Source organism: Malus sylvestris, chromosome 9 (genome assembly GCF_916048215.2).
Source record: "Malus sylvestris chromosome 9, drMalSylv7.2, whole genome shotgun sequence".
Lineage (NCBI taxonomy): Eukaryota > Viridiplantae > Streptophyta > Magnoliopsida > Rosales > Rosaceae > Malus > Malus sylvestris.
This window is the reverse complement of record NC_062268.1, coordinates 19,469,739-19,484,010: the sequence shown is the minus strand read 5'-3', so window position 1 is coordinate 19,484,010 and position 14,272 is coordinate 19,469,739. Positions and strand designations below refer to the sequence as shown.

The 14,272-nt window shown below is 36.6% G+C and overlaps 1 protein-coding gene, 1 non-coding gene and 1 pseudogene across 2 annotated transcripts; 1 reads left to right on the top strand and 2 right to left on the bottom strand.

Moving 5' to 3' along the window:
- Positions 1 to 3,616: 3,616 nt before the first annotated feature.
- On the top strand, positions 3,617 to 8,357 carry LOC126634439 (peroxisome biogenesis protein 2-like). The gene is made up of 8 exons (XM_050304954.1): positions 3,617 to 3,915; positions 4,354 to 4,467; positions 4,570 to 4,723; positions 5,362 to 5,498; positions 5,593 to 5,693; positions 6,763 to 6,880; positions 7,580 to 7,746; positions 7,886 to 8,357. The coding sequence occupies exons 1-8, from the start codon at positions 3,808 to 3,810 to the stop codon at positions 7,998 to 8,000; spliced, it is 1,014 nt and encodes a 337-aa protein (XP_050160911.1). The 5' UTR covers positions 3,617 to 3,807; the 3' UTR covers positions 8,001 to 8,357.
- Positions 8,358 to 8,936: 579 nt separating this feature from the next.
- LOC126634438 (protein THYLAKOID ASSEMBLY 8, chloroplastic-like) lies at positions 8,937 to 13,815 on the bottom strand (annotated as a pseudogene).
- A 150-nt stretch (positions 13,816 to 13,965) lies between these two features.
- Positions 13,966 to 14,047, bottom strand: TRNAS-CGA (transfer RNA serine (anticodon CGA)). Its single transcript has one exon. It is a non-coding gene; the product is annotated as a tRNA-Ser (tRNA).
- Between the last annotated feature and the right edge of the window lie 225 nt (positions 14,048 to 14,272).

The following is a 14,272-nucleotide window of genomic DNA, read 5'->3' as shown; positions in this document are numbered from 1 at the left end:
TTATGTTGTCAGTTAATCCATTTCCATTTAAATTTGGTTATGAAAACCAACTTTGGGTACGTGTGTAAGGTATTTAGAATTCTGGGATTTGAATCCATAATGTTGGGTGTTTACCACTGGACTTGGTTGAAATCCTGCAATTCGATTTTAGATATATAAGTGTAAAACTTGTGCTAGGTTGTGATAAGTTATGTGTAAATTTGTAGCAAGTAGTTATTAAACTATAATTTGATAGGGGATGAGTAAAAAATAGAAGAAAATATATAGTAAAGAGATGATATAGATGCAGGAGATCAATTGGTGCTGGAAATGTTGAATTTGTGGTACCAACAGTAGATGATGAGTTGAAACCCAAATTGAAAAGGGTATTTGATTCGTTGGATGAAGGATATACAATTTACAACAATTATGCATTTGCAGATGGGTTTGGGATTCAAGAACATGGTAGTAAAAAGTCTAGTGATGGTGATTAGGGGTGGGTTCAGTTCAAATTGGTTCATTTCGGTTCAGTTCAATTTTTTTTTCAGTTTTTTTCGGTTCGGTTTTTTTTCGATTCAGTTTTTTCCGGTTCGGTTTCGGTTTTTTTTCAAAAAAATGAAAAATTTTGAAATCTTAAATTTTAACATATCCAACATAATCATAACATAAATATTCCGACTAGACTTAAAGATAATGAAAATAAACATTTAAAGTTCAACTAGAATTATAACATAAAGATTTTTTTTTAAATATTTTGGGTTTAAAGTTTAACAGTAAATAGATTTCTTTTTAGACGATGATGATGGAGTACGACCTTATTCATTCTTCTCTTTCTCTCAATCTCTCTCTCTCTCTCTCTCTCTCTCTCTCTCTCTCTCTCTCTCTCTCTCTCTCTCTCTCTCTCTCTCTCTCTCTCTCTCTCTCTCTCTCTCTCTCTCTCTCTCGCTATATATATATGTATACATGTATTCTTCACTAGCAATAAGATAAACATTCTATAATATACTATTTATTTTGATTATTGTCTAGGTAACAAATTTTGATATTTTCTTTATCTTTATGGCCCAAATTTTTTTTATCCATATAAGTGGTTACATAATATAATTTCTACATTCTGTGTTCATCAATATTTTTGAATATATTGATATACTTTTCAAAATTGTTAGGCCACGGAAGCTACTATACTTGGCCATAGGTGAGAAAGTTTGAATTTTGTTTTTGATCTCGTAGTGTTTAATAAACTCATGAGACTTTTATAGGCTGTTTGTTTTCCCTAATCAACTGCAATGCAGTTGAGATATGTGTTCTTATATATGTGTTGCACTTAATGATATAAACTAGAAATATTGCATGTAATGGTATAAGTTCTAATTTTTGTTGTAGATGGAGAAGCTGAGAAGACAATTTGAATTGGAAAGCAAACAAGTCCTACCAAAGCAGCAGTCCGAAGTATCATATTCTAATATAATAAAATCAAATAAATAAATAAATAAAAATATTAATTTAATTATTTCGGTTCGGTTCAGTTTGGTTCGGTTTCTAGACCATCAAAACCGAACTGAACCAAAAGAGTTCGGTTCGGTTTGGTTTTTTCAATTCGGTTCGATTTTTTCGTTCGGTTCGGTTTGGTTTTTGGTTTTTTTCGATTTTCGGTTTTTTGAACCCACCCCTAATGGTGATTGTTTGGTGATAAGGAACTTGTTTGTTGCAAAGAAGGCAAAAAGACAGTGGATGCTGTTCCTAAACCTAATCAGAAAAGTAGGAGGGGAGATGTTAGAACTGACTATAAGGCAAAACTTATGCTTTATAAGGGAATTAGTTGTGAAAAGTTTGCTTACCGATGCAAAAGAAAATGATGACCATGTGCCTAATTCGCAGCCAACTCAAAAGTAACAGTGATGTGATCACTGGAAATTTAGGAGTGCTAGATGCTTTTTACAAATATATGCTCAATTCCCCATTAAAAACAGTTTGAAAAGTAATTTGTGGTGGGTCTTTTTTATACAAAATGTGTTATGTTTAAATACGGATAACTATTGTTTTGTTGCGGCCAAAGTTGGTTGTTTTAGCATGTATATGTGTGTCACAACACTGATGGAAATTGTGATGCACTAACTATGACTTGCGATGAATGTATATGAATATTTGTCATACTTTATGGACATTTATGAAAATAACACTTGAATCAGTTAATGAACCTTGAAATTACAATATACTTAAAAAAGTGGGAAAATTGTAAAAATGACGAAACCTAAATTCTAAGAAGGCAGATTTCACCTAAGGATCTTCGAGGGCCTTGTGAGCAGCCTTTACAAGCCTAATCCCTTCCGGCTCAACGTATACATCATGAGGTTAATCAAATCGAAGCCCGACGATGAGGCAGAAGTCCTAATTTGTGAATTTAGTCAATTTACAACATATGAAATAGTTCAGTCATTCAAGGTCTTTAACCACTTGACTTGCTACTCTAGTGCGACAACTTATGGACCAATTGGCCACTGAAGGCCAATTCATTCCCATGCTCCAGGAGGCCAAAGCAGGATGCTCTAAAGGCAGCAAGTTGTGCCTCATTAAATTTCTCACGTATCAATCCTAACACATTGGGGTCTTGGGACAGGTTGTTAACCCTTTTCCCTATAGGAATCTTTTTCTTTGGTTGCTTATTAAACACCGTGAGTTGCCATTTTCTGTACACATAACATACAAATATTCAACACAACCAAATTCAACAAGATATACCCTTAATACAACCAAATTCAACAATATACCTTTACAACAATCTGTCAATAAGTTGTCATTGCTATACATCTACTGTGAACAACGCATCATGACTTAAGTAGTAACAACTCAATTCATAAAATTAAACAAAATTTCATCAACAAAAATCAATCCCAAGTCAACACTACAACTTCAACAAAACAAAACTTAAAGACATCACACTTACACAACCTGTCAACATCGTTTCATAACTTCACAACGCACCCAAATTTCCCACAAATTCCACATATATCCATCAATCTCAAATAATTTCATCAACAAACATGCATAATTAACCATAAACAATATTAATTAGAATTAACATAGTAAATTCTCAAAACTCACCAATTTTGAAATTGACTTCGGGAAATCAAATATGATGTTGGTTATCATGCAAGGACTTTGAACCCAGCTCAAATCAAGCAAGCATCGCATCCTTTTTGTGGAACCAAATGGACACCCTCGAACCAAACGTGCCTAATTTTCTAAATTGCTGTGTAGAAGTGGAAGTGCAGTGAGACCGGAGACAAGTACAACACAACTACGACTGTGTTTCGAATGGCAAGGAAATTTTCGAGGCAAAGGAAGTTTGAAATCGCGTCCGGGAGATGGAGAGTTTTGGGCATTAAGAAGGTAACTGTTGTCGGGGAGAGGGAGACTTTAAATTCAAAAATTTTAAAACAATTGTCGGGTATCGTTTTGAATTAATGATGAGTCATTTATGAACCGGTTTCACTCTAAGCTCATTTTTATGGATTTATTTCAACCGTTTAGATTTGATCAAACGAACTTAATTCGGTCACTAATTGAATTTGTCATTCCCAATTTTAACCCTCTCTAATGAATATATAGCTATTTGCCGCTAGCTCAACCGCCCGCCCTTGTAAACTGAGAGAGAGAGAGAGAGAGAGAGAGAGAGAGAGGAAGAGAGAGTGAGAGAGCCTTGAGAAGAGCAATCACCGTCCACCCCCAATCTCAAATCAAAACTCCAACTCAATTTTATTCGATTCACAATCACCGAACCCTTTAAAGAAGAAGAAGAAGGGGATTGTTGAATTGTTCGGTCGTTCAATGAGTGGTAGCAGTAATAGTAATGTTAGACTGCCAGCAGAAGACGCTTGGCTTCACACTTACAAGTCCTTACTTCCTCAATGGAAATCCATCTCCTACTCCCACCAGGTTCCTTTTTCCTTTCAAAATTTATCAATTTACTTGTTAAATAGCTTTCATGTCTCTGCTATTAATTTAGTTCAATTTTTCAATTTCTGGATTTCAGAAAATAAATTAATTTCGTGGGTTTTTATTTCTTTTTGTATTTGTTTTTACGGAAAATGATATCTGGGAAATAAATTTTTGTGGAGTGGGGAGACAGTGTGATGGTTTTTGAGATTAAATTCAGTCTTTTGAACCCAGTGAATTCTCAAAAAATTTGTAATTTAATGGCAAAACAAAACCAAGTATTTGTTAGATGTAAAATTTTTGTTTAAAAGAATCTTCTTTCCATTGGGTATTGCTTAAATACGTGCATACACATGTGTGGTAGTGTTTATGTGACTTTGTTCGAGTTGAATTACCTTAGTTATAGTGTGTGTTGATTTATGAGGAATTCTTTTGCAGTCAATAATCCCAATTTCGATATCCAGAGTTAACCAATTCGATGCGGGAAGGCTGGACATTGAAATGTCAGCCATGTTGAAGGAACAGTTGGTTAAGGTCTTCTCCTTAATGAAGGTATCTCTCCTGGTCTTGGCTTATAGTGTTAGTCCTCAAAGCGAGTAACTATGTATAGCTGTTACAGAATCCCTAAACTGTTATTATTTTCATTGGGATTAGCCAGGAATGCTATTTCAATATGAAGCAGAACTTGATGCTTTCCTCGAGTTTCTTATCTGGCGGTTCTCAATTTGGGTAGATAAACCTACTCCAGGAATCGCTCTCATGAATCTGAGGTATAGAGACGAGCGTGCTATGGAAGCAAGAGGAAAAGGTAAGAACTTTTGGAAATTCGTTGCATATGTTAAGCTGGCTCTAGGTTATAGACAAAGTTGTGATCAGTTAGGCTAAGGAAGAACCAAAGAAGTTGAGCTTTCTGAATAGTCTTGTCTTGGCACCGATTTATGAGTCATCGTGGCTTAAAAACAATGCTTCTTTTGGCATTGGTAAATGGAGTTATATTCTCCTAGACGATTCTGATTTGTTTAGTATGTACGCACTTTGTCCTAGATTGATCCTATGTTGCTGTTTTAGGTGATATACAATAACCAAATAAGTATTGATATTGTCATATTTCTAGAAAAATTTGCTTGTTCTTCCCTATATTTGTTGTTAACAAATATGATTATACTCTCACAACAGAATAATGAACGTACACCAACTTTATATGATACAGCTGAACGAACATTCTGGACTTTGTTAAAATAGAAGTTTACAATTCCAGATCATTGTCTGATGTAATATCCAGGCTGTTCCTAAATTAGCCAATCACAAATTGAGCTGTGAACAGTTATATTTTCTCTGATTTATGCAATTTGCTTTTTTTTTATTCAGCTTGTTTAAAGTACATCCTAATTACATATAGTATTTCTATTTGTTATGCTTATGGTTTTTTCTTCAACTTATTTATAGTCAGAACGGGTTTGGAAGGACCTGGACTTACAGTTGCGCAGAAGCTTTGGTATTGTGTTGCTACTGTTGGTGGTCAATACATATGGGCTCGTTTGCAATCATTTTCTGCTTTCCGTAGGTGGGGCGATTCTGAACAGGTATTGTTTTCTTTTCAATCTTTTCGTTGCCCTTCATTACAACGCATGGAGAATTATTGAAATGGGCAAATGAAGCACTCTGCATTTTGTTCAGAGGTCAGTGGCACGAGGAGCATGGATTCTGATACAACGTATAGAAGGACTTTACAAAGCTGCCTCATTTGGCAACTTGCTTTTATTTCTTTACACAGGAAGGTATGGATTTGATACTCGAAAGATGGTTTCATTGAATCAGTATACTCATGTCTGCATGCTACTTTGGGCCAATTTTTTCAGAGACTGAGGCTGCATTTTGTGGAAAGAATTAGATTGGGTAGGATAACTCACTAGATTCTAGGCATATGGAAGAAAGAAATGGAGGAACCTTCCAAACTTTGTCCAAGTTGAAGGCTGAATTTGCTTCATGAGTAATCCATCTGCCACCATCAAACTTGGACAAAACATGTAAACCGTCATCCATTTCTTTCTTCAGTATGCCTTGAATCTAGTGACTTATCCTATCCTAGGTTGCACGGACACTCCGAAACCCTGAAGTGTCAGACGCGTTGGACATGGCAGGGGCTTTTTTTTTTAAATTTAAAAAACATTTTCAGGGTAGTTTTGTAAATACCAAAACTTATAGAACCTAAATTTTATAAGTTTGGGGGTGGTTTTGTACATATTGAAACTCCTGTACTCCAAAATTAGAAGTAAGCATCCATATTTTGATTGAATTTTGTGTATTTTGAATTTTTCATTGACTATTTTCTATTGCAAAGATAATAGAGGTTGAGAATTTGATTGGGCGTGCATAATTTGAATTAGATGTTGATTATTTTGATTGGGTGTGTTGTTTTTAATATATGTAATATTTATTATAAATTTATTATATTTTAATCATCGTGTCCTAGCTGTGTCCGTGTCCTTATTTTTTAAGATCTGCCGTGTTGCCGTATGTGTGTCCGTGTCTGTGTCTGTGCAACATAGATCCTATCAAGCCAGTCCTTAACAAAGCTTGGAGTATAAGTGCACTACATTTAGAGTTGGTAGTTTCTGTTCCTGGACATGTTAAAACATATAACTGAACTTGTAGCATCGCATGCAATATTTTTGAATGGAATCAAAATTTTCTTTACTTCCATTTTGTATAGGTCAACATGTTGAAGCTGCATGTGTAATATAATAATGTGAGAATTTTTTCATGTGATGTTCTTAGTGTGATCTAGGAATAACATTTTCCTTGGCAAGCTTGCAGAGCTTTTCATATTACAAGTTGGTGATGCAGGTATAGGAACCTAATTGAAAGAGCTTTAAGAGCTAGGCTGGTCTATGGGAGCCCTAATATGAATAGAGCAGTTAGCTTTGAATACATGAACCGCCAGTTAGTATGGAATGAATTCTCGGTATGCCCTTTTTATTTGATTTATCACTTTAATTATTGCGTGAGGTGAGTTTACGTTCGTAGTTTGAGGAATTGTCACTCTGAAGCACACCAAGTAATTCTATCTATGATTTGGTAGTAGGGGATTTAGACTCAAAACAGCTGATGTTTAGTTGATACTCGAAAAATTCTAGGATATTTGAAATTTCGTCTCAATACTTATTTTGTTGGTTTGAGCTCATTTCACTGTCTCATGCGTTATTTTGCCGTCTGTCACAAGTGAATAGTGGTTAGGGTTCTTAAGAACGAAGTATATGTGCAGTCTTTTTCCTTTTGTCGGGTTTGAATCTATGGTAAAAGGGATTTGTTATCGATAATTATGATTTTGCGGTTTTTCTATACTGGTGAAGAGTTAAACATGATATGGTAGACATATGAGAACAGTTCTATTATTTGAAATTATGTTTTCCACATTTCACCAATTAGAATCAGCATAGCATCTGCTTCCCTCTCATTGAATGCATTCATATAGGGAGACTCAGGGATCAGTATTGATGGATTTATATTTAATTAGGGTTGTAGATACTTCTATTTGTTCTGCATAATGGTCTTTACATCTTTGCCTCATGATTTGTTGTTCTGCTGTCCACTTTTGGTTTGCTTTATGGAATTTCGGCCATAACATCGGATAGAACTTAATTAGTCCTTGTGCTGATGGCAGGAGATGTTATTGTTACTTCTTCCTCTTCTAAACTCATCCTCTATGAAAAAACTTCTTAGTCCATTTTCCAAAGAAAAATCATCAAGTTCAAAAGAGGATGACCTTACTTGCCCCATTTGCCAGGCCAGTCCAACCGTTCCATTTCTCGCTCTTCCATGTGAGCACAGGTGCATCACTAAATCTGATCCCTCTTTTACTTTTGTTATTGAAAGAAAGCTACTTTTGACCGAGGAACAAATTCGTCGGATCAAATGATGATTTACAGTAAAATTTAATATTGATGAAATAATTGTTCATGTTGGGCAGATACTGTTATTACTGCCTTAGGACGCGGTGTGCTGCTGTCCCAGCTTTCAGATGTTCCAAATGCAATGAGCCCGTGGTCGCAATGCAGCGGCATGTTAGCGAGCCAAAGCAATGATTCGTTACAATGGAGAAGCAAAGCACTTAATAAGTACAAGGGTACAAAATAATGCTTGAAAGTAGCATTGCTTTATTTTCCTCCTCCTAAGAAAAACATTTGATGTGGGGGGAAAATAAATATGAAATTTAGAAATCATGTTCCCTTTAGAATCATTGATTCATCTATTGATTAGAGAGAGCTTCATTCTTTACCCTTTTGATCCCTCTATGCCCTTGTCTGTTATACCTTTCTGTATATAATTTATCTGCTTTGAAACTTAATGCTATTCCATAAAATATGTAATGTAATTTCATATACAATTGTGTTTATAAAAGTCACCAATCTAGGTAATAATGTCGATTTTTTTTAGCCTAATTTGCCGCGTATTTGCTTTCAAGATATTCATAAATTGTTTTGTCACGTGTCAAGTGAGTTTGGAAATATCGTTCTTTTTAGAGCGAATCGACCCGCATGCTGCTTTCAAATTGTTCGTTAATTATTTTGTGCTTCGTGTTATCAATTATGTGATATATATACATCACTTAGACCGTTTTGACTCGCATGTTATTTTCAGAGCTTATATGGAGTGCCAAAAACAGCACTGGAAATACAACTTACCAAAAAAACACATAGGACAATTGGCCACTCAGTTCTATGGTTCGGTGGCATTTCTTATCACTTGTAAAGAAGATGTCTTAAGTTCGAATTTCATATATGACGAATTTGACATCAAATTAGATTGCCTATTATGTGGCTTAGCTGAGCTCTTCCCTACCCTTAGTGTAAAATATATCGTTGTACTAATAAATAAATTTAAAAAAGACGGTTGAAATTAGAATAGCCCAAGCTGAAATTTTAAGTGTGACCCAAAAGTTATCATTAGAATGTGGATAAGTAAACATTTTGGAGGGTGTAAATAAAAACTCCACTCCCTCACAATTTCCTTCACTAGTTTTATACACTTAAATTCCCGAAACTACCCTTCAAAAGGCTCCCAAATTTCAAATCAACCAAGTCTCCTCAGTCCCTTACTCAAAACCCTAACCATCTCATCCGCTTTAAACCCACTAGACTATTGAGAAATGTTTTCATTCATTTCTTAATGATTAAGTTACAAAGAGTATTTATAGGAAAGCTAAAAAATAACAAACCAAAACAAAAAGGGTAAATTACAAAGGTGACTTTCCTAATCAACTTTTAACAGTTGGTCATTGCTATTTACTTTGATAACTTTCTCTTCACACCCCCTCAAGCTAAATGGAGAAGGTTGAAGTGAAAGCTTGGTACGAAGATGAAGAAATCGCTGTATGGGAAGAGATTTTGTGGGAAAAGGTGTAATGCAAGGTTTTGCTCCATCCATTTTAGTTCATTTGAGAAGATCCAAAATATATTTGGACTGATGAAGAAAAATTCCTGAAGCAGATCAAGTAACTTCCAAGCCAAGAATGTAGTGCAAATCCCCCAAGTCCTTAACTGGAAATTGAGCACTAAGTTGAGTAATCACATTAGCACAGGTAGTAGATGAGGGTCCTATGACTATTATATCATCTACATAGACTAAGACTAGGACCAAGATAGGTTGTTTAAGAACAAACAAGTTGTGATCAGATTGAGAAGCTTGAAAACCCATAGATAGTAATGCAGATTGAAGGTTTTCAAACCATGCTCGAGGGGCTTGCTTTAAGCCATAAAGAGACTTTTGCAAATGACAAACATATTGGGATGATCTTGATCAATGAAGTCGGGAGGTTAAAACATGTAGACATTTTCCTTCAGGAAGCCATGCAAGAATACATTGCTTACATCCAATTGATGCATAAACTATTTTGATTGAATTGAAAGAGTGAGAAGAATTTTAATAGTTACTGGTTTAACCATTGGGCTAAATGTGTCACTGTAGTCAATTCCCTCTTGCTGATTGTACCCTTTTGCAACAAGGCGAGCTTTGTACCTATCCACAGATCCATCAGGTTTTCGTTTGATCCGAAAAACCCACTTACAGCCAACAATATTGTAGGTAGAATTAGAGGGTACAAGTTTCTAGGTTCCAGTGTTTTGGAGGGCATTAAATTCATCTTGCATTGCAGCTCTCCAATGTGAATACTTGGAGGCTTGGAGATATGTAGATGAGACAAATTCTGTGTCAAGGAGATGAGAGAATGGATGTTTAGTTGCTGTAAAGGCTTTGGGTTTAAAGATTCCTGATTTGGATCGAGTTTGCATAGGGTGAATGGAGACTGCGGATAATGAGGTTGGTGCAATGGTAGCTGCAAGTTCAGGTACGGTAGGAGAACTTGGTGTAAGGTTTGGAATGGGTGAATCAGGTAGGAGTGGGTGTAGGGTTTGAATTTGGAGGGGATGGAGAACTTGGAGCAAATGTATGAGGTTGAGAAAGTGAGGCATATTGTGAAATGGGAAGATGCTAAGAGGGAGAGTAGAGTTTGGAAAAGGTGAGTGAAAATGGGAAAGAATGAAGTGATGAGGAACATGTGGTTTGTTGTTGAAGAAGGTTGGAATTGTGAAAAGGTAATGTGGCTTCATCAAAATGGACATCTCGAGATACATAAACTCGATTTGTAGAAGGATCCAATCATCTATAACCCTTATGAGAGAGGCTATAACCAATGAAGACACATGGCTTACTTTTAAGGTCTAGTTTTGACTTAGTATAAGGTTTAAGCCAAGGAAAAAAGCTACAACAAAAAATTCTAAGTTGAGAGTAATCTAGACACTTTTTAAAGAATTATTCCCATGGTGAAGGTTTAGACACTTGAGGTAGTTTATGATCAAGTAAACTGCAATGAGAAAAGTTTCTACCCATAAATAATGTGGAACCTTAGAAGCAATGAGAAGAGTCATGACAGTTTCGACAATATGCATGTGCTTTCTTTCTGCACAACCATTCTGCTGGGGTGTATGTGTACAGCTTAATTGATGTTGAATGCCATGAACAGAAAGATGGTGCTTGAATTCATAACTGAGAAACTCACCCCCTGAATCAGATCTCAAGGTTCCAATTTTATAGTCAGACAAGTTTTCAACAAGTGCTTAAAATTTAGTGAAAGTCTAAAATACATCTGATTTGTACTTAAGTGGATGCAACAAAGTATATTTGGTAAAGTCATCAACAAAGATGACATAAAACCGACAGCCACTTACAGAAAGCAATGGACCTGGTCCCCAAACATTTGCATGAACCAACTCTAAGGGTGTAGATGTATTACAAATAGAATGCTGAAATGGTAACTTGGCACATTTTCCTAAAACACAATTTGAACAAAAAAACTGTTGAAGGGAACTAGAAATAGGCAAGGCAGACTTTGAGAGCACAGATTGCAAAGTCTTAAACATGGGATGCCCTAAACATTGATGCCAAGTAGTAGGAGAAGCTTTGATTGCAGTATGAGCATGATATAGTGCGGAAGAGTGAGAAGATGCATAGAAAGGATAGAGACCATGTCAAACAGGAGCTTTAAAAAGCATCATCCTCGTAGTAAGATCCTTGACATTAAAGTCAAAAGGATTTAGAGTCAATGAACACCAATTGTCCCGAAGGAACATATTTGCAGAAAGTAAATCATGCGTTAATTATGGAACATGCAACACATTGTTTAAATGAAAAGTTGTTATAAGTGTATGAAGTGAAGTAGAACCAGAGTGGAGAATTGGCAAACCTTGGCCATCTCCAATATACACTTTGTTAGGACCATTGTATGGCTGTGGATTCTGGATATTGTTGAGATTATTGGTCATGTGAGAGTTGCGCCAGAGTTAAGCAGCCATGGAGGAGGAAAAGAAGTGTTAGTGTTTGCATACATTGCAAGTTTAGCTGGTGGAACTTGGCCCTGAAAATTAGGATTCATCTTATTTGAGCAGTCAATAGCAAGATGACCTGGATCTTCACAGATTGGGCAAGGATTGGCTTTGAAAGTATTTGTAGAATAATGAAAACCACCACGATTTCCTCCTCGATTGTAAGAATTATTGTTGCAGCGGTTGGATCGATAACGATTGCCTCCATGATTGTAAGAATTGTTATGGCGATGAGAATTTCCTTTGGGGAAGTTAGAAGGATTAGTGTGCTGAGCAGTGTATACCTGAGGTGTAGGAAGCAAGGGAGGGAGAGTTGAAGCTGCTTGAATAGAGTTAAGAGCTTGATAAGATTCAGCAGTGGAAGATCATTGAGCCTATTTCTTGTGAGCAAGAGCCATTTCTTTACTAAGCAAAAAGCCATAAAGGTCATCAATCGAAGTATCAACCAATTGAAACTGAGCCGAGTCCACAAAAGAATCATATTCGTCAAGTAGGCCATTGAGAATAATAAGAAGCAAATCATGATCATCAACATGAGCATCAACCACAGCAAGAGCATCAGTAATCTCCTTGATGCGCTGCAAGTACTCAGAAATTGAGGAGGAACCTTTGGTAACAAATTGTAAGTTCTTGCGCAGTTGATGAATGTGAGAGCGAGAGACACCTCCAAAGTGTTTTTCAAGATTAAGCCAGAGGTCACATGCAAATTGAATACTAACTATGAATGGAATCAGATCTTCAGAGAGAGCGGAATTGATCCATATAATGATGTTTTGATCATTTTCGTACCAAATCTCAAACTCTGGATTCAGAATCTAAGTGAGATTTCCAGAATTATCAGCAAGAAATCAAGGCGGTGGAGGCTTAAATCCATCAACGATGTTGGTGAGTTTGTAGCAACGGAAGATCGATTCAAAGAGAGATCGCCACACAAGATAATTGTGGCGCTTCAGCTTGGTTTAAATCATGTTGCCAATATTGTTGATTGTGATCGTGTTGATCGATACCTGGATGGAAGAATTAGGGTTGGTGTTCATCGGAGAAGAGTTCAGATTGGCAGTCGTAGGGCACTCAGTATGCATTGGAGAAGGATGAAGAGGTTCAATCATTGAAGAAGAAGAGTGAGAGGAATTGGCCGCCGTGGATGAACACAAAAGAGAACGAAAACAATATATTTGGTAGGTAAGAAAATGCAAGAAAATTTTCCCAAAGGATCAGAAGTCGGAAGACAAAAGGCCTCGTGATACCATATTGAGAAATGTTTTCATTCATTTCTTAATTAAGTTACAAAGATTATTTATAGGAAAGCTAAAAAATAACAAACCAAAACAAAAAGGGTAAATTACAAAGGTGACTTTCCTAATTAACTTTTGACAGCCGGTCATTACTATTTACATTGATAACTTTCTCTTCATAAACCCCCACCCATTCCTCTTCAGCATCTCGTAATTCTAACTGTTGATTCCCTCATATCCGCGCTAATAACGGCCTTGATCAACCTTATCAGCCCCTTATCGCTGTCCCACAGGACCCGCTCTCTGTCTCTAGATCACAAATCAAACGGTCCATGTCCTTCTCCATCTCATTTCTCGCCAGCGTCAGTGCCATCTCGGTATAAACAGATAAGTCGGACGGCGGAAAAGACTTGGAGGGCCATGTGGCATTGATCTTGCCGTAGAAGCTCCCGAAGAGCGGTGACGAGGTTGGCTTTGATCAGGCGGGAGAGGGCTTTGGAGACAAGGGCAGGGAATTAGGCTATGTTGGACCTTTGCGCCCATTACTTTGACCAAAGGTCTATGGTTGTCGCATGGTCCGCACCGTATGGAAACACGGGTTGTGGTGCGGGTGGGTTGGGTTTCAGGTGCGAGGAAGTGGGTTGGGTTTCGGGTGCGAGGAAGTGGGTTGGGTTTCGGGTGTAGAGAGGAAGCCATGGATGTGGGTGGGGAAGTGAAAGCAAAGAGCTGGAAAGTGAAGTTGTAAAAATTGCTTTAGATTTTGATTTGTAATGACGAATTTGCCCTTTTAAAAAGAAAATATAATATGATTTGTTCGTCGGAAAAATATAGAAGAAAAAAAAAAACGCAACTTCGCATTTTAATATTTTCATGTATAATGACAATTTCAACCTCGGCAATTTAATTAGTTTGGAAAACTGAAAATGGAAAACAAACGTCGACAGCAGGATTTGAACCTGCGCAGGCAAAGCCCAACAGATTTCGAGTCTGTCTCCTTAACCACTCGGACATATCGACGATCTTGATGAATACATTCCAATTAGCTTATTAATTATATATTTTCTTTTAATGGTAATTCAAGATAAATATTATACGGGCCTGTGATGGGCCTAGATTTTTTAAGCTGAAATGCTATCTTCTGGGTTCTGGCAGGCTTAAGAATTAGGGGACCCTTTGCATGCTTTATTTCCTACAGTCCAGTTCTCCTTGGCACGAGAGTTAAAAATTGAAGTCATGTCTTAA